At 40.7% G+C, this 25,841-nt stretch overlaps 1 protein-coding gene across 1 annotated transcript; it reads left to right on the top strand.

Moving 5' to 3' along the window:
* The first annotated feature begins 187 nt into the window (after positions 1-187).
* Positions 188-18,747, top strand: egln2 (egl-9 family hypoxia-inducible factor 2). Its single transcript, XM_004075659.5, has 6 exons — positions 188-529; positions 1,139-2,562; positions 13,105-13,224; positions 13,317-13,453; positions 14,132-14,199; positions 14,310-18,747. Exons 2-6 carry the CDS (start codon positions 1,357-1,359, stop codon positions 14,360-14,362), a joined length of 1,584 nt encoding a protein of 527 aa, XP_004075707.3. The 5' UTR covers positions 188-529; positions 1,139-1,356; the 3' UTR covers positions 14,363-18,747.
* Positions 18,748-25,841: the final 7,094 nt, after the last annotated feature.

The following is a 25,841-nucleotide window of genomic DNA, read 5'->3' as shown; positions in this document are numbered from 1 at the left end:
TTGTGTATGGTTTCAGTCCCAGCTTAACCTGGGTTAAATGTCTTCATGCTCAGCCTTACTGTGAAATTTTTTTTAATGCAAAACCTTTAAAGCAAAGTTGATCAAACTTTAGCTTTTTGTGACAGTCCATCACTGCTGCTGACGGCTGGCCGCTGTAACAAATCACATGTTCATGCAAATAACAGGCGGGACTGGAACAAGACGACTGCTGGGAGGAGGAGGAGGTGGAGGAAGAGGAGGAGGAGGTGGGGGAGACACAGACTGAAACCGGGAGCGCTCACTAACACAACGGGGAGCGCTGTTTTCGGGGATAGAAGAGGCCTTGTTTGGCCCAGAGCATCTCCCGGTGTCCCTCGGTTCGGTGTAGCGTTTCAGGCCGGCGTTGGTCGCCGTCGCCGGCCAAGATATTATTTATAACCACCGCGGATGGGACGCACACCCCGGCAAGACAATCCCGGAAATAACATGCGTACTCTCAGCCTGTCACGTACGCTCTCTGAGAATTTGCATGCCTGTATGGCTGCCGTAGGTAAGCAGGGGCTTTTATTCTCTCAATTGATATTTTTCTCTATTTTTTTTAACAAAGTCCCCGTTAAATTCATCCTACGTTTGAAAATGCATTTATTTTTCATTGAGGCGATGCGTGAAGTGTATTATTGAAAGTATGACGCCAAGTTGATCATGAATTGCAGACAAAGACGGAAAAATTTGGGGGTTCCGCGGGTATGAAATCAAAGTGCAGTAATGTGAAAATGTACATTATATTGCATTGAAACTGCAAATGTAGACTTATTTTTAGTTCCGGTAAAATAACGCTAGTTTCTGTTCTTGTGGTCACCAATTTCTCAATTAAAATATGTTTAAAAGTCGACTATTATTGAACTGTACCTCAACCATTATGTTGTCTGCTTTATTTATGACTGTCTGGTTACATAATGTTATTTTTTAACTAGCATGCTACATAGTGAGCTTCATCCTTTCCGGCTACTTTTTAGCCGCTTTATCGATATGCTAAATTCATGTTTTAGCTAGGCCTGACGCGGCAAGGCGTTTGTTGCAGTCAAACTCGTACGTGTGCTCACTGTGGCAGGTGGTCCACACTATTTTTAGCTCAAGTGTATCGTTTGACTTTCCGCAGACAACCCACGCCGCGTGACAATGCTCGTTACACTGATGGGAGCAGCCACGCCGTTTTAGACCCAAAGTAACAGCTGAAGTGAAAGAGGAGGGCTGGGACATGAAACTTCTTCTCGCGGATGTGCCACGGCTCCCCTCCGACAGAGAAAGCGGGCGGCTCGGCTAGAAAATGAAGCGAGGACGTGAGGCACGTGCACATCCAGCGGACGACGGGATGAAATGGAGAGTTTGGGACGGACGGACCTTTTAAAGCCACTCTCTTCCCGCGGACTCGTTGATTTCCCAGACTTGCGTGAGAGACGAGCGAGTGGGCAGGAGCTCGTCTCAGGACCGGCAGAGCTTCTGCACGCTTACCGCCACCGGGCGGATATGGGTCTGAACGGGTTGTGTGCGGTGCCGGTCGGCAGCCCATCAGCCGCGGAGTTGCTCGCCGGGCTGGCCTCTCAGACCAGCCCCCTGAGTATTGTAGCCCCGACGAGGCAACCCAAGAGCGGCGTGCTTGTCTGCAACGGCGGTGTGGACGGGAGCCTAACGGGTGTTGTGGCCCCCACGCCACATGGCTACGCCGCCCATGTGAACGGGCAGACTGTTGGCTCCTCCACGCACCCGCTGACCGGCAGAGGCCGTTTGGAGGAGAACGGCGACAGGACTCTACATGAGAACTACCCTTTAGTCATGCGGTTTAATGGCGACCTGAAACCTAAACAGACCCAACAACAGAAAAGAAAAAGTGAGGAGAACCAGAACCTTGGGTCAGAATTCCTTAATAGTCACATGATGGGCTCACCTGAGTATGTGGGCCCCAAAGAGTCAACAAGTTCTGAGTTTAAAAAGAGAAAACTTGCAGATGGAAGTGTTCCTAACAGTTCATCAGATGTGTCCAGAGCGGCCCGAGTTGTTGCCCCTCTGGTAGCTGTCAATTGCAGCAATGGTTCCCATAGCAACTCAGACTTTGCCCCTGCAGGCCCTCTGACTAACCAGCATAATGGACATTATGTAGCTCCTACAAACTCACCAGCTGCATCCAGCCTGACCTCCCCCTGCAGGATAAAAGCCCCCCCAGCCAGAGTGCTCCCTGCAGGTAGTGGCTGGTCAGCAGAGCGATTAGCCCAGCAGTATATCATCCCTTGCATGAAGTATTATGGGATTTGCGTCAAAGATGAGTTCCTGGGCTCGCAGTTGGGCAGCAATGTGTTAGAAGAAGTGGAGGTTCTGAACCGCAGTGGGAAGTTTCGGGGCGGGCAGCTGGTGAGCCAAAAGAACATTCCCTCTCGGAACATCCGGGGCGATCAGATAGCGTGGGTGGAGGGGAACGAGCCCGGATGCAAGAACATCAGAACCCTGATGGCACGAATTGATGAGGCTGTGATGTACAGCGCCGCCAACGGACAGCTGGGGAACTGTGTCATCAACGGGCGCACTAAGGTGAGATTTTTCTTTTTTTTTTTTTTTTTCGGAGGGGGACCCTTCAGATGAAGAAATACAGGATGTTTTAATGACCCAAACGTGGGAGTGTCACCTTAGTGACGTAGTTTGGGCAGTGGCTCAATAGTTGTGGCGTGTCTGCACTGCTTTATCTTGCATCTGTAGCGCAGACATGTGGGCAGTTGAAACAGGCGCACACATGCTCACACCAGCGGTAGCATTTCAGGATAAGCCATGTAACTTTCATACATTTGGAGGAGAAGGCGGCAACCCCTTTTCTTGCATTCATACCATTGATACCTGAAAGAGGGTGGGAGGAAAAAAAAAAGAAAATTCTACTGTTTTATCTCTTCCATTATCGCTGCCAGCATATTCTCCCATCACTTCAACTTCGCAAGCATGACGCAGGCACAGTAGAAGGGAGCTCTTTTTGTTTATTTGTGTTCTCTTTATCTCATCTTGGGCCACGTGAGTAGCGTGCCAATAGGAAAACATTGCTGTCGGAAGAGAAACACTATGACACTGGGTTGGTGTCGGTCTGTTTTCTTTTGTCTGTTTCTTAGCAGCCTCAGGATTTAATCATGAATCATCTGCAAACAGTGCAAAAAAACAAAGCACATTTTGACAATGCATTGCAGGAAGAAAACAAACAAAAAACAATGTAAACCTGTCTAAAAATATTGCCTTTTTGACGGAACTGTGTCCAGACTGCTCTAGATGCATGTCAGATCTGATTTAAGGCGCAGACATTGTTGCTCCTCGAGGGTAAATTTGGCAAAAGCTGGAACCCACAAGTAAGGTTACTGATGGAGACTGGGAAATGTTGTTAAATACTAATCCATCTAAAACCCTGTATAGCAGAGTGTATAATTGATAATTTTGCACACTTCCACTGCCACTTGTGTGTTCTGTCTCTACAGACACATCCTGTGGTTTTGTAAAAGGAAATGTTTTCCTCTGATTGCAGAGTATACGTTCCTTGACCCCATCCCCTTCACCTTTTTTTTTAAACAAACATAGCGTGTTGCCATCAGTGCCGGTCTATCTAGTTATTTACGCAAACAACATTTAAACAGGAGCACGTCTGCTGCCTCGATCTTCGGATGCTCCCTGTGTGATTGAATCATGCCAAGTCTGAAATGAATGAATGACCCATTCAATGAAACAGACAAGATTAAAGGCTAAAAGGTATTTTGTCAACCTAAACACAATTTCTTGATCTTTGGAGCGAAATTAAAGATTACTTTTTTTTTCTTTTTTAAACTGTAGACTCAACATTCTTGATTTTTAAAAGAGAAATGACTGTAATTTACAAGATGGGATACTTCACAGGAGGCTGTGATGGATTGATCTACTTCTGATTCAGTTATTCTTTCTTTTCATAACATGCCTGGTAGCTGGATAATGAATGAGTACAAACTGTTCTTACATGACATTTCTATTGATGAGCGCAGAATCCAACCTAGCAGAAAAAGCAATGATGGAGAGCAGGCAGAAAGAGAGGAAGAGATGGGGAAGGAGTGCAGTTTAATAAAAGGCCTGCACCAGCTTTTCTGGCTCCAATTATCCCCTTTTTTTATGCTTTTTCGTAGCGTTCCTTTGACCTCTTTTATCTCCCCAATGTCCTTTATCGCATTTGCAATTTTTTTTTAAACGTATTTACTTGCCATTACCTTGGTAACAGACCTTTGCAGAGCCAAGTGGGGCAACGTGTGTGAATGATATGGTGAGCTTGTCTAGAGTTATGCTTCAGCAGCTGAATGTTGCTTTTTACACCCTGACTTGAGCAAGAAGTTGTACGATATATGAAGAAATACTGTAATGATGATTGTGGGAAGGTCTAAGACTGTACTGAAGAGAAACAGCTTTGAGATTTAAGAAGTAGGCGGGACTAGACTGGAAGTGAGAGCTGCGTGCAAAGAGTATGTATGAAGAGCAATGCAGTAGAACTTCAGCACCCTTGTGCATCCTCTAACAGTGTTTTTCAACCGGTGTTGGTCAGGTGTGCCGTGGGAAATTACCCATTTTCACTAAAAACATTTACCATCTCCAGGATATCAGCTCTGCGTTTATCCAAACAGGCCCTGATAAAACACTGAGTAGTTAGAAATATGAAAGATCGTAAAATACTTTAAATCTTCTTGAGTTCTCCTTCAAGGTTTGTGTTTATTAACAGCCAAACATCCCAGTGTTTGGTCCAAGTCATCTTTCTAACTGAAACACTTTTCTAATAAAGTCTAGATTGAAGGACAAATTCGCTTTCAGACTTCTGTCACTTTTGAAAAATGAAAAGTTAAGCTTAAATAGAAGTAATAACATTTAAGAAACAGGATTAAGGTGAAGTGGCCATCAGACGCAATTTAACTAATTTTAAACAATTTAATCATCTAACAAGAAATAAAACATTTTTGTTAGTTATCAAAGACTTCATCTTTGATTAAGACAAGAGAAAAACTAATAAAACTTCAACATGTTCACTTTTTGTGTAGCTACAGAAAACATAAATATGTTAGTTTTTTTGTTTAAATTTATCAAACATATTGTGATCTGTAATTGTTCAAAAATTACAGTTGCCTTTGCACTAACATTGAAAAAAAATCATTATTGATTATACATTGTATCAAATGTATAGAAAGAATACATTTGGATTTTTGTGAGGTTACATAAAATTGCATTTTGATAAACTGGAGTGAAAAAACAGCCAGCAGGGTAACATTTCAAAAAATTTAGTTGAAAATTATTACGGAAAACTAACTTGACTTTTATTACAACTTTTAGAAAAAACAGCTGCAACTTCCAGCCAGTGGCGGTTCTACACTAACTTACTCCCTGGGCGAGTAACCCCACCAGTGCCCCACGCACTCTTACAAAATTTGACAACATCCTTTTGTGTTCCCTATCTTTTATTTGGCCATTGTACACAAACATGCATGAATTTTCTAGACTCTTATTACAGGGGGGGTCAAACTCAGTCGCACAGGGGGGCCTAAATTAAAAACACGCTTTAGGTTTTGGGCTAAACAAGATAAATATTTCCTGAACACACTAAAGCTAAACTTTTAAACCTTTAAACGGAACTTCTTAAACATAAATATGAATAAAAACAGACAGGAATATTAATCCAGAATAACTCAAGTTAAACCTTAAATAACGTATAATATTTTGCTCTCCATTAAAATATATTCTGTCAAAATTATACAAATATGAACATGCTGCAGAACAATACAAACAAAGCCTGGAAATATTAATAATAAGAAATAACAAACTATGTCTTTCTGTTTTCTTTGCTCTTTTATTATTTTTAGAGCTGGACTCCTGCATCATTTTTAGCAATAAGTTCATTTCTTAGTGTGTGACGTCTTGTGTTTGACTTTGTGAAACATATCAGAGGGATTGGATCTAAAAAAAATATACATATATTGTGAATATCATTTTTGGGTCTTATTAACATTAAAAACTAAATCATAGAACTCATCAGTGGGATTTCTCCAAAAATATTTGGCATTTTCCTAATTTTGTGCAGTAGAAATCCTCCAAAAAACCTCCATCCATTCATAAAAAATGATTTATTGTTTATTTATGATCTCATTAAGTGCAGCTGTTTTCTTGCATTACCTCCTGCTGACTATGTCAAATACAGACACCAACTAAATGACAGAAATGACACGTAATAAAAATATCTACAATAGTTGGTAAATAATTACATTAACATGAGTTGATGAGTGATCCCAACAGCACGTGATGATCCAGGTGTTGCGTAATGTAGGCTGCGCTCCTGGCAGATGCGCCTACCACCCCTCCCATCCTCTTCTTTCTGACATACGAGGCTCCGTCTCTATGACGGGAGCACACAGCTGCGGCCTAGAGTTGATTGTTAGACTGAAAAAAATTCCCAATTACCTGTTAGTGTGATTCACCCAGCCACCGGTGAGTTGGGCCCCCCTCTAGAATTCTTTGACTTATGTTCCAAAGACTACCGTAAAGAAGTGGGGGCGCAAGTGTCTTGCAGCAGAGGGCAGTGGTCACGTGCATGTTGGGTCTGCTGTGTCGGAGCGGAGAATTGTGGGAAATAATCCCCATTGCCTGCTCTGGTCGAAATAGGGTTGAGCACGGGTTTTTCTTCTACCTAATTCCTTTTAATGTGGCTGTTTTATGTTGTTTCATTCTTAGTTATTTCATCATATTTTTTTCTTGCACCATAAGTGTGGAAAGTGGAGAGGATGAAGACATGGGTGCGATGTTCAGTGTCAGATGTGTGAAAATAAAAGCGCAAACTGCCGGCTGTAGCAGTCATGTCAAAATAAAAGCTGAAAGTCTCCTCTTTGACCTAGCTATTTCTTTATGTGTCTTTATTTGCTGCCCTGGACCACCGCCCACCTCGCCCATATCAACAAACCACAACTGCTTCCAGCTTTTTCTGCCACAATTATCACAAGAATGCATGTGAGATTGCGGAGGGGCTGTAGATCAATAGACTATGAGTTTCTCCTTTTTTCAATTTTTGGATGCTGGTTTGCCACAGGATTTTTGTCAAGGATAAAGTGTGCCTTGGCTCAAAAAAGGTTGAAAAACACTGCTCTAACGTGATGCAGTGAAAGAACTGGCAAACTTCACAGGCAGCTAGATGACCAAATAAAACCAGCTAGTTTTGCTATTTCAACTAAGAGAACTTCCTCTTGGTGCTCTCCAAATCATCTAGAAGCTATGGCAAGTGGATGATGTTGTCATTTTGGATTTACAGTAAACAGAGAAAAACTTCTTCATTTCAAGTTTCTGATCCAAAAGCGCTAAAAACCTCTCACCTACCTTCTGTATTCTACTTCAGCCTCCATCACACTGACTGCAGGGACGTCCAGTTTAGTGTTAAGTTACTGGGTGAGTCTCTGAATGATCTCATGAACCCAGACATGGAGACACTTTTGTTGAGACGAGCTGCTTTTATAGAGCTCTTCAAAATAAAAACATCGGATCCGATGCAAATTGGACACGTGAATTGTGTTCGGCATGAACACAGTATGAGTTTTTTAGGCATTCCAACACAGTTTGTGTGTAACCTTTTTAAAAAAATATATGTATATTTATAAAAAAAAAAGTACCTTTTAAAAGACTGAGACTGACATTTTTGTTATGCAATATTTCAATGCCATCCAAGTATTTTTTTTTTACATGTGTGACACAGGTAGATTCTAGTGGATCAGATTCTGTGTAAGGAGCAGAACAACCAGATAAAAGTTTTCAAAAGGTTTATTGTCCAAGTGTCTAATAGTGTCCAGCCTCCGTCAGTCCAAATGCTCCAGGATGAGTAGAGGAGCATGCAGTCCAAACCCCATCTAATAAATAAAAAATACCACACAGAACCAAATAAAACCCAGTATAAAACAGTAAAAACCCATGCAATAAAATCCAATAGAAGGGGTTCAGAAAATGTCTTTGGCTGACTTTGATTTGCACTGAGAGGGTAAATTACTTATCTGAAAGAGGGTTGGGTCGCAACCACATCCCTCTGCTGTTGTCCGTCGCGTCCCCTCTCTACTTTCCGGTTCCATTGTCCACTGGTTCCCCTTTGCTGTCCCAGACTCTACAATGTCCAATTCCTGGGGCTGGCATGCTTCAAGCACCACTACCATCTCTGCTGCTGCCCCAAAGCACCACATGTGCAGCCTTAGTCTCTGGTGTTCCATTACACCACACTTGTGGCTCCCATCGCTGGTGCTCCAACGCCGCTTATGCAGCTCTGGTAGTGCGCCTCGTTTTCCCCGTCCAAGTACAGCTGTTCATCCTTTTTAAAGGATGAAAACTCCAACCCACCTTGATCACACACACACCTGCGACCCATCAGCAGATTTGCCATGAGCCATTCAAGGGCCCTTGGAGTTTTAGGTTGCACAACCAGGATCAATAAAGATTTAAAAAAAACATAAATGGTACAGGTAGGAAAATCATCCCATTACACAGGGAAAAAAGACTACAGAGCTGCCACATGGTAGTGTTCAGTGGTGACTCACTAAATACTCCTGTGGTCACAATAACTCTGACTCATGAGGGCAGACGAAATATTTTTTGTTTCAGGAAAAGAAAGCATACGTAAAGATACTGTAAAAATGTCTAACTGTAGTTTTTTTATTTTCATAGTTTTTTATTTTTTAATTGATCATACCAATTTCTTTACATTTTTGACCTTTAAAACCAGCAGGCTGTGACCTTAACTTTAAACAAAAGCAGAATTGACTGAATCTTCATGATCAAAAACACCAACTGTCTTGATGCACCTCAATTGGTGCTTACCTCACAGAGGGTGAGGCTCTAACCACAAACTGTCGCAGTCGACTGTTTACTTGTGTCAAACAGTAAAATATGCTTTTTTTTTTTTTTTTTTTTTAATAGCTGCAATAAATGGCTCTTAACCCAAACCGCCTTAAAACCACAAAAGTCAAGTTGTCAGAAGAAATCACACTCATTGATTTTAAAATGATTGGTTGGTAGTAGGGCTGGGCGATATGGCCTAAAAATAATATATCCAGATTTTTATTTTTTTAGTTCGTTTTCTGAATTAAAAAAGGTTTGCAGAAGTAGGTTCCCATCATGTCAGTAGCTGCGGTTACATGGACAAAAGTAATCGGAATAAACGCCTGATCAGAATGAACATGCCGTTCGGAATACTCTGTCCCGATCAGACTCATTCGGATCAAAATTTCCTTCCGATAGAGATGAGCGGTTTATGTCGATTGTTGATCAGATCGTGGTGTCTATAAACAGTTTATTCCAATCATGGGTCACTACTGCGCTGGTTTTTACATCATACATAGACCGTGTGGCGCTCCAGAGAAAGCTTTGGAACGCGAACAGGAGTGCAGCACGTCTGAGCAGAGCAGGCGGACTCGTAGCTTTGAGTTTGCGGGCAGGTGAGGGTGCTTTGTTACGGTGTGCGCTCCGGCGGAGGCTTCGGACCGCAGTCCGTCCAGCACTGGCCGCAAGGATTTAGAAAATTATGAGCAAACAGGAACTTAATAATAATCATTACAATAATAAAAGCACATTTAAAAGATCATCTCGCTTAATGCAACAGTTTTGTTTGTTTTTCAACAGAATTGGGTATTTCTTCTTCTGCTGCCGTTTCAGGAATTTTAGACAGTTCTGCGCATGTCAAAATGATTTATTCCGATCAAAAGTGTGGCGTATGTAAAGGTTTTTATAATCAGAAAAAGTTTTTCTGGTCCCATGTACGCAGTTCAATTCAAATCAGATCTTTGATTTGATCAAAAACATTTTGCACATCATGTAACCACAGCTATAGAAAGAACTGCTGAAATCAAACTCAGTTGTTGACCAATCCTTAACCCACACACTCGTCCTGTCTCTCCATTGCTCTCCATCACGCTTTGATCTGTTTTTGGCTCATCTGTTTTTAGGATGTTACTTTTTGGTGCAGTCTTTTTGTGAAAACCACATTGTTTTTTGACTAAATAATTCTGGAATTTTGAAGTGATCGAAACATTCACTGAAGATAATCTGGTAGGAAAAGCTAATAATTTTTTGTCTCAGATTCCCCTGAGTACAGCTCAGTTTCTGTTCTCAAACCTTCAGCTGTACATGAACACACCAGGAGGCTGAAGGTCAATTGAAGACCTTTGTCTGACCAACTGCAAAGGAAGATGTAAAGGAACTCTTTCAGCATTCTGCAATTGCTTGTGATCTACATTTGGCTGGAAAGATCATTTAAGTTTGACCCTGTGATGAGCTTCTGTCTGTTGGCAAAGCTCTAGCGATTCTTGTTCCTTTTATTGGACTTACAGGGCAGAACTGACCATATCAGCTCGTTTGTGGCTAAGTTGTGCTGAAATTGCATTTCCCTAGTTCAAGGAATTTAAATTGGGTTTGGATTGTGTTGCTTAGAATTTTTTGTGGAGTCGCATTCTGCATCCTTTGCTTTTTTTCCTCATCTACTTTGTACATTTCTGTAAGTTCTATGCAACAGTAATGCGGCATTCTGGCTTTTTAGGGGATGAACCAATTAACCAAGCTTTATAGTCTTAGTTTATTTCCTCTTTGATTATTCAATTTTTCTTTTATTCTAATTCAATCCTTGCAAAATAAACAAAAAAATAAAATATACATGGGGAAGACCATGAAGAAACATATCAAATAACCTTTCAGCTTTATAATCGTCCACTTTTTTATTTACAGAGGAGCATTAAAAAAAAAAGATCAACATTCAATATTTTAAATATATTAAAACCAGCTTCTCCCAGACAAAAGCCAGGTCTGATTGTGCTATCCACAATGACAGAATCTCGGAGCTGATTTGTTCACAACCGACCCACCAGGAACAAAAACTAAACATGTTCAGTTGATCTTTTGCTGAAGCAAATAGTCTGCATTTTATCAGTCCATGTGTGCCGAGTCTGTTCATTTCTGCTCTTCCTGGGGTTTATGTTGGCCTTACATCACAGCGAAGCTTAAGTGAAAAAAAGATGACCGTTTGGATGGAGAATGTCAGTCTGGGTTATCTCGGATCTGAACGAGTCGCTGACACAAAGTATTAAGTTGGAGCAGATCATAAAGCTACTCTGTAATAGCACGGCTGTGTCTCTCATAATGGTAAAAGAAAGCAGAAAAATAAACACAACCTTCCTTATTTATTTTCAAATTGTGTATAATATGTAACTAGATTAGCAATTCCTTGAAAGAAATTGCATCTGATTGCTGAAAGTAATCAAGATTTTAAGCATTTTTAACATACAACATTTGTTAGCTTTTTAAAAGGTTTTAAAAAGCTTTTGGTAGCCTTGATGAGCTTCACCTGGTTTTAAAGCTTGTCTTGTGGGTTACCTTTAGTACAAGCAGACACTTAACACAAGGCTTTGAGGGATCATGGCTGGTCTCATCAATTTCCTATGGGAAGTTTTTTTCTGAAAAATATTAACTATAAAAAAACATGATATTAGCTTTTGGTACCAAAAGTATTAGCACACTACTTACAAGGGAGCTTTTCTAAGTACTTTAGATTGCATCTTGATAGCTGATTTCTCCTAGGAGGAGAACCGTGCCAAAAATCAGACTACACTCAAGTTGTAGGATAATCAGAGTAATCAGCGTATGTTTGTCTATCAGTGTATGTAAAGCAATCAGACAATAAACAGCCCCATGCGTTAGGCTGTTTGTTGTCATGCTTTAGGCCAGGGCTGACTTGTTTTCGCATGATGTAAGTTGATTGCAACTGTAGCATTGGCCGCCAGTTTGCAAAAAATAGCGTTTTGCTTCCTTCAGACATTTTTACCACATTTTTAAGTCCTAAAAGAGATTATATTTTATTTGTTTTCTCACATTTATCAAACTTTTAATAAAATCCACTTCATCCTTGTGCTTTTGCATCGAAGTGTTGCACTAAAAAGATAACGGTAAAGGTTTTCACTGAGCAGTCACATTTCAGGTGGATTCTGTCCTTATTAAACCTAGTTCTGAAAATAATCATGCATGTGCTTTCAAATAGTCTTTTATTGTGGCTGTCTTTATGACAATTAAAGGCGGGAGTAAAGGTGGAGAGGTTAATGGCCTCTGAATTCGAGCGCCGGCCTGTAATGAGCGTTGGCCGACAATGTGATCTTGTCAAATGCAACCAGTCGACTGTGGGTGAGGAGGGAAGTGGTGTGTTTCTGGGAGGAATGTGGCGAGCGCTCTTGACTGAAGTCACTTTTTACACAAAGCTTTTGTCACTGGAGTTCCACACTATACTGGAGTAGTAGTTCTGTTTATCTCAATGTTGCTGTAGTAGATGTTGAATTGTGACTAACAAAGTGAAGTGCAGACGTTTGTTTTGTTTTGTTTGTGGAACAATGCTTTTTTTGTAGACAACGTGAGAAGAGGCTTCTTTGATTTTCCTACTTTTTGCCGACCAAATCTGATGCCAGCTGATGGTGTTATGGGCCAAAACTTTACTCCAATGAATGGGGAAACTATTTCCTGACGTCTGACAGGCGAGTCTGTTCCCAGTACATCACTGTGACATAAGCCCCATGCTCTGCCGCTCTCCATCAGGTTGCAGTTGTCACATCTCTAGAAGACACATGATCTGCCATTGCCCCGCACCTGGAATGCTCATTGACCCAGCAGCTTTCATACAAGTCTGTCCCTTCCGAGTCCCCAGAGAAAGCAGCTCTGTCCCACTTCACAGTCTGCTACACTTGGACATCAAGCGGGGGCAATGCCAGTGTTGGGACCATTGTTTAAAAATGGATAGTCTGTCTGCAGATCATTTCTTAGCTGGAAACAACCACAGAGCTCTTGTCACATTTTTCCGTGTTGTTTGCTGAAGAACAATGGGAAAACTCCAACTTCAGGACCGCTTACTGAAAGCTGGAGAAGTAAAACAATGCAGTGAATTGGCTGAATCGGATGTGCTTTGAAAACATGTCCTAACAGTTCCATATTGTTGAACATTTTCTGATTTATAAGAATAATAGTCAATTTTTCAAATTTGTAAGTTGAAGAAGTTTTTCTGATCTTCATAAACTTGAATAACTCTTGAAACTGTTGTGTTTTTAGGCCATGGTCGCTTGTTATCCAGGTCACGGAGCTGGCTACGTCCGCCATGTTGACAATCCAAACGGCGACGGTCGCTGCATTACATGCATCTACTATCTCAACAAGAACTGGGATGTTAAGGTATGAGCGTGAATATTGACATCACAGAGAGAAGCGGCGTTCCTGTCATACAGTCAGGGTCAATACTGACTGTTTTGATTGTGCGTTGGCAGAAACAAGGAGGCCTGCTGCAGATCTACCCTGAAAACAAAAACGTGGTCGCCAACATCGAGCCTCTGTTTGACCGGCTGCTCATATTCTGGTCCGACCGCAGAAACCCACATGAAGTCAAACCAGCCTACGCCACTCGGTTTGTAATTACCACCGTCCACATCCCCACACGTTCAGATGAAGCCTTGCAGGGATTTGTGATTGCACTGGAAGAGAAACAGAGGTTTATTTAGCTGAAAGACAGATGAAAGTAGTCACTTTTTAGCGTTTATAATCATAAGTTTTTCTTTTCTTTTTTTACTTTAGATTTGGTTGGAAGTACCTCTTATAATAAAGGAGGTTTTAAAGAAATAGCTGTGAACTGAAAGTTTCAGAATAAAAGTGCATTAAACAATCGTTTTAGCATCATTGTCAAACTCCAAGACGCAGCAATGTTGACCTTTACTTGAGACCGCTAATAAGATGGATCCGCTCTGTGCAGACACAGGCTGATGTGAGACGGGCCTTTTCCTTTCCACTGCTGGGGGGCAAGGTGGAACTGAAAGCAGGAAGTGTGTTTCCTGGGGGGTGGGGGGTGGACAGACAGAGGGGAGGGGTCGATAGCTGGACTTGTGCAAAAGAGGCACACATGTGAGAGACAGGAATAACATGAAAATCTGCAGACGTGCTGTACTCAGAATGTATCTAATCTGACTCATTTACGTGGTTTGATTTACATTTTTTAAGACTTTTATTTTTATTAACAATTTAAAAATTATTTGTAATTTCCAACTGAAGATGTTTATCATCTTGCTTCCATTTCTCTCATGTCTTCCAGCTATGCTATCACAGTCTGGTACTTTGATGCCAAAGAGAGGTCAGAGGCTAAAGAGAAGTACAGATTGGGTAAGCCCCCCCCCCCACACACACACACACATGTGTCCCTGCCATTCTCTCAAACAGATCTGCTGTTTTTTAGTGTTCTACGTCACTAAAATGTCCTCTCTTGTTTCCAGCCACCGGACAAAAAGGTGTTCAAGTGCCTGTGACTCAGAACAGCAGGACGTAAAGTTTCTTAAAGCAACTGCGGAGCACTCTTAAAGTATTATGTGCCTTCTCAACCTACCGCTGGACTTTCAGATTTCAGAGCGGTTCAAGCGTCCGACACGGCCCCGGCTCTGCTGAGAGTTTGATTCCCGCCACGAGCTGCGAGGAAGCGAACGAGCTGCCAACGCAACGGAAATTCTGAGCTCAGTGAGCTAGCTTGGCGCAAGCAGAATTTGGAGCCGCGGTAGAAGAAGACTCGAAGCAAAGACTCAAAAAGGTTGCAGTTTTGCGTGATCAGTTCTTAGTTGTGATATTTTAAAATATCAATGTTTTATTCTGCTCTGCAGTCCTGTTTTTTGTGTGAATGAGTGGGGGAAGAGATGCGTTGAAATTCTGCTCACGATGTGAGCCAGAGAGCGCAACGGAGGAGAAGAAACGGGCGTCGACAGATTGGGGGAGAGGAAAGCTGCCCTGTTGCACTTAATATTTTCAGTAAAGCTCCACATCTCCTCACGTGGTTTGATTGGCGCATGGGAGCGGCTGCATTAGTTGGCTTTGTGTAGTACACTAAGCTGAGCTCAGCAAGTCTCTCTTGGCCTCGACTGGGGCAGAATATCATTAAAAAACAAGGATGTAATGGGTGAGAGTCAAGAGTGAATGTTTATATTCGGAAAAGTGTACCACTGGTCCGCTGTTTTTGTAAACTCGATGCACTCTGCTCACTGTGTGACTGAATGACCTGCCCACACCTGAGACCACAGGTCAAGACAGGGTTTGAAGAAGTGTGTGTCTGAGTTTGCGTGTCCACATGACTATACTTTCAACCAGCACAAAAAGGAGAAGACGACTCTACCAAATGGAACTCACCACGCAGACGACGTCAGTCTGCCTTTTGTATTTCAGACCATACAGTTCAAAGCACAAATCTACGCTGTGTGTGTGACCTGCGGTGTCACTTGTCATGTTGTGTGTTGAGCTCCCATGTCTTGAAAAGGGTCTCTGTTTGTAAAAGAAGGAGGTTGTTCCTAAAATGCACTTTATTGTTTGAAATGCCATGCCTGAATGACGGAAACCATGTAACTAATGATGTAGATGAATGAATTTGTTCTTTTCTGCTGTGGATAACCTGTTATTCAGATGGAATAGAAACTAAAACAATTAGAACAAATTGAAATGGTTTGCCCCCCTTTTTTTTCATTTTCATTTCTGGCTCTTTTTGTGTATTAGGATTTTTATTTTTGGTAGTTTTCCAGACCCTGCAGATCATCTCAGGCACTTTGTTCTAAAGGGTTTAAGCTTGAAATATGACAAAGTGTACTTTAAATATGAGCAACACAGTTTGTATGTTTGGAATTCGCAGATGACTGAAACAAACTCTGAAAGTCCTTTTGAAAAAACGTTGTTTACTTAGTCTATATCAGGGGTATTCAATTAAAATTCAAAAAGGTCCAGTTACTAAAAATCTTTCCCAGCAAAGGTCCGGATCTTATGTTTTCACTTAACATAATGTACCCTCATGTTAATAAAATCAATAACGCACATACATTTCTACATAATTTATTGTTACATTTCAAGTGTTTTCAAAGTAATATGCTTTTAACATACCGAAAAGTCTGAACTTGTATGGTACTTGAATGGAAAACAATACTGTAGTTCTCTTTACTACATGTCAATTAACAGACACTGAAATTATTCTGAATAACATAAATAAAAAGTGCAAACACAGCTTTGAGCAGCCTGAACTTAGGGCCTATTTCAAGTAATGTAAAACATTCAGAATATTTTGAATAAAATAAAAGTGCTTTTAATCTTCAAGAAAAAAATAAACAAGACATTTGAACTGCCACCTTTTTAAAAAATGAACTACATTTTAAATAAAATAACACAGGAAACTTTTCAAGTAAAATAGAACAGGGCAGAATTTACTGAATAAAAAAAGTGCAGAACTTTGAGCAGCTCCCTTTTTCATCTCTCCTTTCAACCTTTCCTTACTCCCTTTCAATCTTTCTTTCCTAGTGAGAGAAATGGGCATGTAACTGTCCTGCCAGCAGTTTGAATCTTGGCTTAAATGGGGTTAGTGCAAGTCTCATGCTCATGTGGAGATGCTCATTGGTGAGCCTAGAACGGTACTTTGTTTTAATAATATTCATTGACGAGAAAGCTGTCTCACAGCTGTAAGTTGATCCAAACATGGTCAAGGTGTGTAGTGCTACTTTGGTTAGACCAGGGAACATCGTTTCTGGCACAATCTGTAACCAGAAAGTAGCAGAGTCAGTTGTTTCAAAATGCCTCCTTAGAGCAACATCTGCTTGCAAATCAGTGAGCTCTAACTGTAAAGATCCAGGATGTGCCCACTTGAAGGTCTGTGTCACCTCCTTTGAAAATCCTCTGATTTCTCTGATAAGGAATGGATTCTCAATTAGCAGGAGGAGCTCGTGTCCAAGGTTGAAGCAGTCAAATCGTTGACAGAAGTTTCCAATCAGCTTGTCTATGAAGCCGACATAAGGGGAAATGTCTCTCTCACCCTGAATTTGTTCACGCATTTGTGGGAAATGCTCACAATCTGCTTGGAGATCTTCTTTGAAAATGTCCAGCTTAATCTGGAATGAGCGGACAGTTTTCATCAAATCGCAGATAGAATTTTTCTGACCCTGCAGCTTTAAATTGAGCTCATTAAGGTGTCCTGTGATGTCCACCAAAAAAGCCACCACATCCATCTTGTGCTGATCTTGCAAAAAGTTTGCAAACTGTGTTGCTTTTTGACTCTTGAGCTGCTGTAAGAAAGCAGCTATTTCCTTTCGGATGGACCAGAAGCGTTCCAGTGCATTGCCTTTACTCAGCCATCTCACGTTGTTGTGGAGTAGTAGGTCATTTGCATTTGCATCCATTTCCTTCAAAAATTCTCTCAGCAGTCGATGCTGATGGGATGAGGAAGCCCTCAGGAAGTTTATAAGTTTCATCATGGTATTCATTACTTCAGCAAATTCTTCAGACAGAATGGCACAGAGAACAGTCTGATGTATGATACAGTGGTAGGCTATGAGATCAGGGTTGTCTTGTTTCATCCGCGCAACAGCCCCCTTCTCTGTCCCAACCATGGCAGGTGCACCATCCGTGGTGACTGACACTACTTGCTTCAGATTAATCTTTCTTTTTGTGAGCATCTCCTTTATCCCCTCATATATATCCTCTCCTCTTGTGTGTGTCTCAAGTGGTGTTGAACCTAACATGTCCTCACACATCTCTTTCTTCTCTTTGTGAGGAAATCTCACATACACCAAAAGCTGGGCATTATCTGTTACATCTGTGGACTCATCAATGGCTAAGGATATGCATGCTGCGTTCTGAACAGCTGCATCAAGCTGTGCCAGCACATCCTCTGCTAATAGTTCAGTTTTTCTAGTTGTTGTTGTAGCTGACAATGGGATTTTTTTTATTTTTTCACACATGTCATCTTTTAGTTTACCATCAAGTAAGGTTTCTGCAGCCGCATTTAAGCACTCCTTTACAACTGTCACATCGCTGAATGCTTTCTTGTGTTGCGCCAAAATCCACGCGATCTTTAACGAACACTCATTTGCACGTTGCTGCCCGGTAAATGCATGCGTGATGACACGAGTAGACCTGTCATACTGTGCTTTCAATTCGATGATTTTACTTGCCCTCACTGCGGACTTCTGCAGGTACATTTCCTCAAACGACCCGTGTTTGGTCTCATAGTGACGCTTAACGTTGCCACTTTTGATTAACGCCACATTTTCACAGCATATGAGACACAAAGGTTTAGAACTGGCTGCAGGCAGAATAAACATGTATTTGTCCGTCCATTCATCTTTAAAAGTTCGGTTTTCAGCATCTACTTTTTTCATTTTTGAGCAAGCCATTTTCTCTCATCTCCTCTCCATCTCTCTCTCACACTCGCTGTTGCTGAAAGGTAAACAATCGATTTGATTGGCTTGGCTATTGATGACGCTCCTGTCATAATTACTAGATTAGCTGCGCATGAACAAATGATTTATATTTTTATTAATATCAAAAGTTTTAACGGGTCCGGGCAGACTCGTCACTCGGTCCGGACTCGGACCGCGGTCCGCCATTTGACGATGCCCGGTCTATATTATCAATTGGCTTTAGTCTTTTATTTTGGTAAATATTTGTAAAACTGTCAAATAGTTTAAAAAAAAAACAGCTTTTAGTTGATGATGTTTAAAGCTAAAGTTGCTGTGTCAAAAAAAAAGTCAACCTGCGCATGTTTTCCATAACTGTCATCCTGAAGATTAATAATAAATCCACAGTTTCCTGTGACACAGTTTGTCTTGGGAAAAAGGTTGAGTGTCATTCTTACTAAGCAATGGTATTCAAACATCTTTTCATTTCTAAACACGAATAAAGAAAATTTGATCCCTAGCTTCCCGAATTCGTTCTTCTTTTAAAAACCTTGGCAAACATATGAACGAGCACAAATCATAAAGTCAGGGTAACCCAGCCACCAGCAGGAGAGTAAATGTCTCCCACTGACGTACGGTATCCAGAAACCGATCAAATTATAGCTGCCCTCATGACTCATGGAGCAAATGTTAACTAATAGCTCCTCTGCTCTAGATTAAACCACTGAGGTCATCAAACTGGCTGTCTGAGTCTTAAAAAGGGTTGTTGAACACGCAATGAGGTGGAATCTCTCGATCTTTATTCTGATTTCCTGAAAGTGTTTCTTAACCGTTACAGCTGTACTTTTATGTTCTTCTTGGATAACAAATCAAGGTGTTCTGAACTAAAAAGTCAAATTTTATCACTAGAAGAGAAATATAATTTTTTAGAATGAATAATCAGACCAATTTAAAATCAAGAAACCAAGAGAAATATTTTCCCCTCTTGACTGTCAGTTGACATAAAATAAAACTGTTACACAATTGAAAGAACCGCCTAAAAAATCTCATGAGGAAAAAGCTCATGTTGATATCTGTCATTCTTTTCGTGGGTGCAAATATACGTTTGTAGAGGATCCATCATAAAGCATCGGCTCTCCACCAGATGGTGGAGCACGCTCATGATCCATCTTCAAGTTCAGAAATCATTCATTTTGGGCACACAGTGTCTCTGCCACGGTGAAGAACTGGTTGGAGCAGTTTGACCCTCCAACATTCTTTAAGTTACAGACCAGAACCACTTTGTCAATTCAGAAACACTGTACTGGACCAACACAAGGCTGGGCCAGTTTTTCTAAGCATAAAGTACTAAAATATTTATTTCTTTGAAGTAATAAGATGCAAATTGAATCTCATGTTAACTCATGTCCTTTTGTCTCGGTCACAGGGAAGTTTAATGCTAGAGTTCCCATACTCAGGGCAATAAAGCTCTCCAAGTGTTAGTCCACCACTGGATTTAGCCCATGAAACATGTTTCCATCAAAATGGTTTGATTCCCTGGATTTCATAACTGATCATTGACTGAATATTTTTCATGCTTTGATTTGAAAATAAATTCTGCTTTTTGTTTTGACAGACAGTAGCTCAACTGCCTGCTCAGTTTAAACACTTTTCTAATAATAGTTAGTTTTATTTTAAAATGCCTCATTTCTTAACACCTGAAGACACTTTATGTTTTTTTCAAAGTTCACAAAATGATTGAATATTTAAACTTGGAGGCAGATTAGTAGCAGTTTAGCACCTAATTGTTTTCCCAAAGTTATCACTACTGTCACAACTTTTTGTTTCATTTTCAATATAAAAAGGCTTCTATCCAAGCAGCCAATGAGCTGATTGACCCCACAATTACTGTTCAGCTTCAGATCTAACAAACTAATGAAGGTAATCCCTTGTATCATTCAAGCAGACTTCAGGTTTTAAGAGTTAGAGAAGAGAAAGGCCTAAAACTGCTCTTTTTGTTAAAAAAAAAAAAAAAAAAGGAAATTTGACCTCACTCCTGCCTGTTCTATTACCATTATCTTCGGTGTGCAACATCAGCACAAAGTGAAGTTTAAATGAAAACAAAGGGATGCAGGCAAAACTTTCATCTTTGCATTCATAACACGAATGAAAACACTCAACATCCTACTAAGTTGTAAAATGCTAGAACAAATCCCAGGGGAACCAAGACACCACACCTGACCTTCTCATGTTTGGACGTCCAAAAGGGTCACGTGAAATTCATTCATTTATTCAATACTTAGCTTTTGTGATGTGCAATATAGATTTTCTGCTTGACCTTTGTTAAAAGAGATTTGTTAAAGTCAGTTGAAACGAATTTATCAGTCTTAAGGCAGCATTATATAAGAACGTTTGCCCAACGTTTTATGTAAATAAACTCCTATAGGGGCAACACAAAACAAAGAGGACTGCACAAAAGAAAGACAGTCACAGAGCTTAAAAATCTATGAAGAAATCTACAATTACTGTAGATTACCATTTAGAGTGGTAAAATGATTATTATCACGAATGATTGTTTGCAATCTCCCACCATCCTGTGGTTCGTTTTCCTTTATAACAGTAATGATCTGTTTTTGTTGTAGTGTCTAATTTTACCAGTAGAGGTCATTGTTTAATAACTAATGTTCCTGGTGTTACCTGGTGTTACAGGCCTGAGAGCTTCAGGGATTTGTTCTTGGAATTTGTTGGAGCCAGTTTTGGGAGGGGTGGGGGTTCCAAGTGTCACAGGGTTCACTGTTGCCTTCACCTTCCACATTTTTTTTTCCAGCTTGTCTCTCAGCCCTTGGCATTTCTTGACTTTCTTCTTTTGTTCTGCCTGATCTTGCGGTCTCTTGGGATTGCTACATCCATCAGGAAAGCTTTCTTCTCCTTCTCCACCACTACTATGTCCTGTATCTGGAATATTCACAGGATCCTAGATGGCTCATTCCCGATCACCCTCAGAGCTGTTCCCTAACCTGACCTCCGGACTTCCAGCCCACATGTGGCATGTTTCTGTACTCATTGGTTATGGCATTCTACATAGGCCCTGCCTGCTAGCATCCTACGCCCTACTGTTATGTGCTGGATTGTCTCAGTTTGGTATTTGCACAGCCAGCACCTGAAGTCCTGCCGGGTGTGGTGGATCCTGGTTTCTATTAGTCTTGTTCTTGAAACCTGCTCCTGTGCTGCCTTGATTAGTTGCTCTGTGCTGTCTCTGTACTGCCACTGGAAAGATTTTCTGATCTGCTTCTATTCACTGGTGGTACACACTGGGCATGGCGTTGTCCTTCCGAAGACGGTTACTAGTCTTCCCTCTCTTTCTACTTGAGTTTCACTTGGAGGCAACTTCCTGATCCTGCATCTTCTCTGGCACTTATTGGTCCACGGTTTCTCTCCTTCCACTCTGAGTACAGTCTCAGCTTGCTGGAATTGGAGTAAAACCCTCAGTGCATTGTCAGGAATTTCCTTGTGTTGGTGTTAGAGGCCTCTGCCTCCTCTTTTTGGTAGCTAATCAGACCAGCAGGGTAACTGATGACCAGCAGGGCATACGTGTCAATACCTTTGGCTTTGTTTTTGACATTCAGCTGACTTATCAGGACTTGCCTTATTCTGTTTAGGTATTTTGCAGGTGTTACTTTTCTTGTGCCTTTATCATGGCTCCCATTGACCTGAGGGATTCCAAACTACTTGTTCTCAACAGCTGCTATGTTGCCTTCTGGTTCCCTCAGTTCTTTGTTTCCACCTGGGTTAGCCAATTGTTTAGTCCAAATGACATTCTTATGTCAATAATGTGAATCATGGTGGTGTGGATCAGTGAGTTCTCTCCTCGCACACAGCTTGATATCACCCATATACAGGAGGAATATGGGTCAATATGATCCCAATACAGACTGGCGGTATCCATACCCAGTCTTGGTGATGAGCTTCAGCCCGAGGCAGAACGTCATCAGCAACAGGACCAGCTTTACAAATCAAAATGGGATTTCCTGGATTCTTTTTTTTTTTTTACATTCTGTCCGCTGACCTCAGCCATCCATTTAAGAGGGAGAACTTGCAGAATCAGTGAATGACAAATACTTTTTTGCCAATATATTATTTTATGTTTTTTTTAAATAAGCTTTATTTTCTTTCTACAACTCTCCTTAATGTAACTTCATGAGCTGTTTTCTGTTCCCTCAATAAAAGTAATGCCTGAGCCCACATCGTCAATGCTGAAAAAAGCCCCTTAGCAGGGGCTTTGACAGCATGTCCCCTTATGTAATGGATGCCCAGCCTGTACTTCTAACTGTGCCACACGTATCATGATGTCAGGCTATTGACACGAAGTGTGCACAACACCAACTAAAAGGGAAACTTTGACTTTACAGAGGTCGCTTCTGGACTTCCAGACTGTTTGCAGTCTCTTTTCTAAATGATGCAACTTTTATTGCATCATGCTCCTCCTAAAAATAGTTTTGTTGCTAAACAGCTGTTCATCTGGGTGTGTTCACCGTCTGTGGATTCACTGTTTGTACGTCAATATGGTCCTAAGTTTGACTTCTAAAAAAAAAGAGACGATTAAAAGGATTCTTCTTTAGATCCACACTTTTACATCTAGTTTTATCTTTGATATTCTTTTTTTTAAACACTATTTTCTGCAGTTGTACAGCCAGTCGTGTACTTCCCTTTTTTCCATACCTTACCTCCTTACCACCAACTTTCATCAAAATGATTTTAACCAACATTATTTATATACTCTGTCTTGTTGTAATTGAGGTCTCTGTAATGATAGTTTACACAAAAACTTTCATTCACTGATATGTCTGTGCTGATACATTCAGGTAGACATCAGTGCAAACGTGGCAGCTGATACATATGCTAGTTAGGGAAGTTAGGGAAACTATCATTTACAGAAGTGCTTTTCATAGTTGGCCTAAATTTGAATGAACTGTGTAAAAGGTTCCCTTTCATATTACTCACAATGAATTTGAAGAAACATAATTTTTTTTTAGTTTGAAATTTTTTACCCCCAAAATAAGACAATAATTAAGTTAGCCACAAATAATAAACACTGACCATGTTAATAATGGGTATTCCCACGACTTGCCCCAATGACTTAAACACTGTTACCTTGGCTGTTTGTGTGGAGTTAATGATGCCAAAATTAAATTCTGACCACAAAGAAAAGATAAAACCATGAAGACAATCAATGGTTTTCTCTTAGTCTTCTGCCTGACACATAAATGCCCCCACCTCCTTAATAAATTTTTTACCAAAATTACATTTTCTTACATTTTGGGGGGATTCACTCTTCCCCACAAATGAAGGTTTCTTTCGTCACTTAAGTTGCTTCCACACTGGAGTTGTTCCATTGACTCTGTTTAAATTGGTGAACACGTCTAGTTGTTTTTCCACTTCAATTTGCTTCACCTTGCTTTCCCACGGGCCACTCTTGTTGCATCATGCAGCAACGGCTGCACACTTAGATACAGTGTTCTCAAAGACAAGCTAAAAACCAATAGATCAGCACATATACTGTAGATGAAACCTACCAGAGTTCATTTGCAAGTAAATTGAGAATCTCAGGTGGTTTTAAAGAGCTTTTAAATTTTTATCAGAGGAAGCTAAATGTGATGCTGACACGCTTCTGCGTACATTTCCCTTGGTTTGCAGCTATGGGTGTCTGAACTACTGTGATTCACTGCACTGCGAATGGAACAGTTGGATGCAAAACATTTTGGATGCAAAATGCTGAAGTAGTGCAAATCATGCAGCAGACTTTTTCTTTCACAGCCTCATTTAAGTGTATGAAAGACTTGGTGTCATATAATTCCGGTTGGGCACAAACCACAAACACTTCTATGTTTTGAAAAGGACACTAGCAATAACTCACTACCTGCATGGCAACAAGTAAACACGACAGTTTTCAACGCAGAAGCCCGAAACGCACGTGCGTCTACTGTACATAGACTTTTCATTGAAAGTGGTTGCTCGATTGCGTGTGTGAATTTAGCATGAGTTGTTGGCAGGACTGTTGGTGTGGAGTATACGCCCAAATCCATTTTCCATCATTTCTCTGTTTACATTTTCTCCCACTAGATTACAGCCCCTTATATACCCAACACAACATTACCAGTGCAACAAAAATGGCGAGCAATATCTGGAGCTATCCAACCATATTGTTTTTAAGCCATATTCCAGCTCTAACAAAGAAAACAAAAATGTGCATGGATCTAGTTGACTGCAAAAAATGGAGTAAAGCAGGCAGCTTGTGGCTTGCGGTAGTAGCTTTTATGTCAAAACTACAAGCTTTTTGAAACAGCATTATTTTTGTCTGCTCCTGAATCACCATGATTAAAATTAAGAAATGCAATTTTAAACTTAAATTTCTTAAGATACGTCCTCTATCATGAGAAAAATGCAACAAGAACACCAAAAACACTATTTTTGTTGGAGTGGGTCTTTAAGGTCAGAAAACTTAAAGGTACTTTAGAATGTACTCTTTGTACCATCATCTACTATATTTTATCAATGATTATTTCTTTTTTATTGTTGAGTGTTTATAATCATTACAAGTTGGCATTCAAACAATAGGTACAAGAATGTGCACCTTGGCTCTTTGGATATCTGCTGGTTGTGCTGAAAGGTTGAAACATTGATTACGGCATCAACAGTACCTCTCAGGTTCAAAGTTTGGCTGCCATTTATTTCTTTAATAGTGTTATGAAGAAATTATTAATGAGCGCAGCTTCTGCTGTGTTTACTGTTTCTACTTTTGCTGTACTGTATAAAAAAGGGAAGCAGAAAAGAAACAATAGTTTCATCCTGATCCAAACCGTCTATGTGTATTTTTAAATCATAGAGCATGCCAATGCTGTGTTGGTTTGATGCTGTGTGAAAGGCTTTGACCCATTCATACCTGACTTATGTACACACATGAAGGACAATAAAAATCACCAGCAAATAGGAATGTGTTTGTCTGTACACCTTTGTGATTTCTGTTAATCTTTCCCGTTTGACCTGTGAAGTCTGATGGCATTGTCCATTGTCTCTGTGTGTCCTCACATGTCTAGGGTGACAGACTTTTTTTTTGGGTGGATGGCTGGCTGGGCAGACTTTTTTTTGTCAAAGTGCATTGTTAAAGTGCACATGTGTCTCTGTGTCCCAGGGAGCTATGCAGGGAAATCTTTTCTCACGGGATGGGATACGTCTGATCACTTATCCCAAGGCCATCTCCAACACAGAGGGAGGTTTAGACTGTCTGACCTTTCTGTCAGAGTGCTGGCTGCTCCTCAGCTGGGCCCCACAAATCTTACCTTTGTTGGTATCTGCCTGTTCGTTCCCATCAGCAAAGTTGTTTCAAAAACATTGCTGGGAATATTTCTCTTGCAGGACCTTTAAAAGGGCCGAATATTTTCAGAGAAATGAAGCACTGATGCCCACATGATCTCAAGTAAATCCAAAAGGGAACAGCCTCAGACACATGTTGAATGAAACTCTGCTAGCAAAAAACCTCTCAAACTCACCATTTCTTCAATAGAGGACCAGCTGTTCTTAGGAATAACAATAAAGCATTTCATGCTTTCCAGTACACAGTTAACAGTCTTAAAGTAA

The sequence above is a fragment of the Oryzias latipes genome, chromosome 13, assembly GCF_053564925.1.
Source record: "Oryzias latipes strain Hd-rR chromosome 13, Olatipes_Hd-rR_3.1".
In the NCBI taxonomy this organism is placed as follows: Eukaryota; Metazoa; Chordata; class Actinopteri; order Beloniformes; family Adrianichthyidae; genus Oryzias; species Oryzias latipes.
Note: the sequence above shows the minus strand (reverse complement) of the source record. Positions and strands in the feature narration are given on the sequence as shown.

Bases quoted from the DNA above. Each gene is read 5' to 3' on its own strand.
- egln2 (XM_004075659.5), top strand. From the start codon at position 1,357: ATGGAGAGTTTGGGACGGACGGACCTTTTAAAGCCACTCTCTTCCCGC. The intron at 13,454-14,131 runs GTTTGTAATTAC...CATGTCTTCCAG, and splicing joins AAACCAGCCTACGCCACTCG to CTATGCTATCACAGTCTGGT. The intron at 14,200-14,309 runs GTAAGCCCCCCC...TCTTGTTTCCAG, and splicing joins TAAAGAGAAGTACAGATTGG to CCACCGGACAAAAAGGTGTT.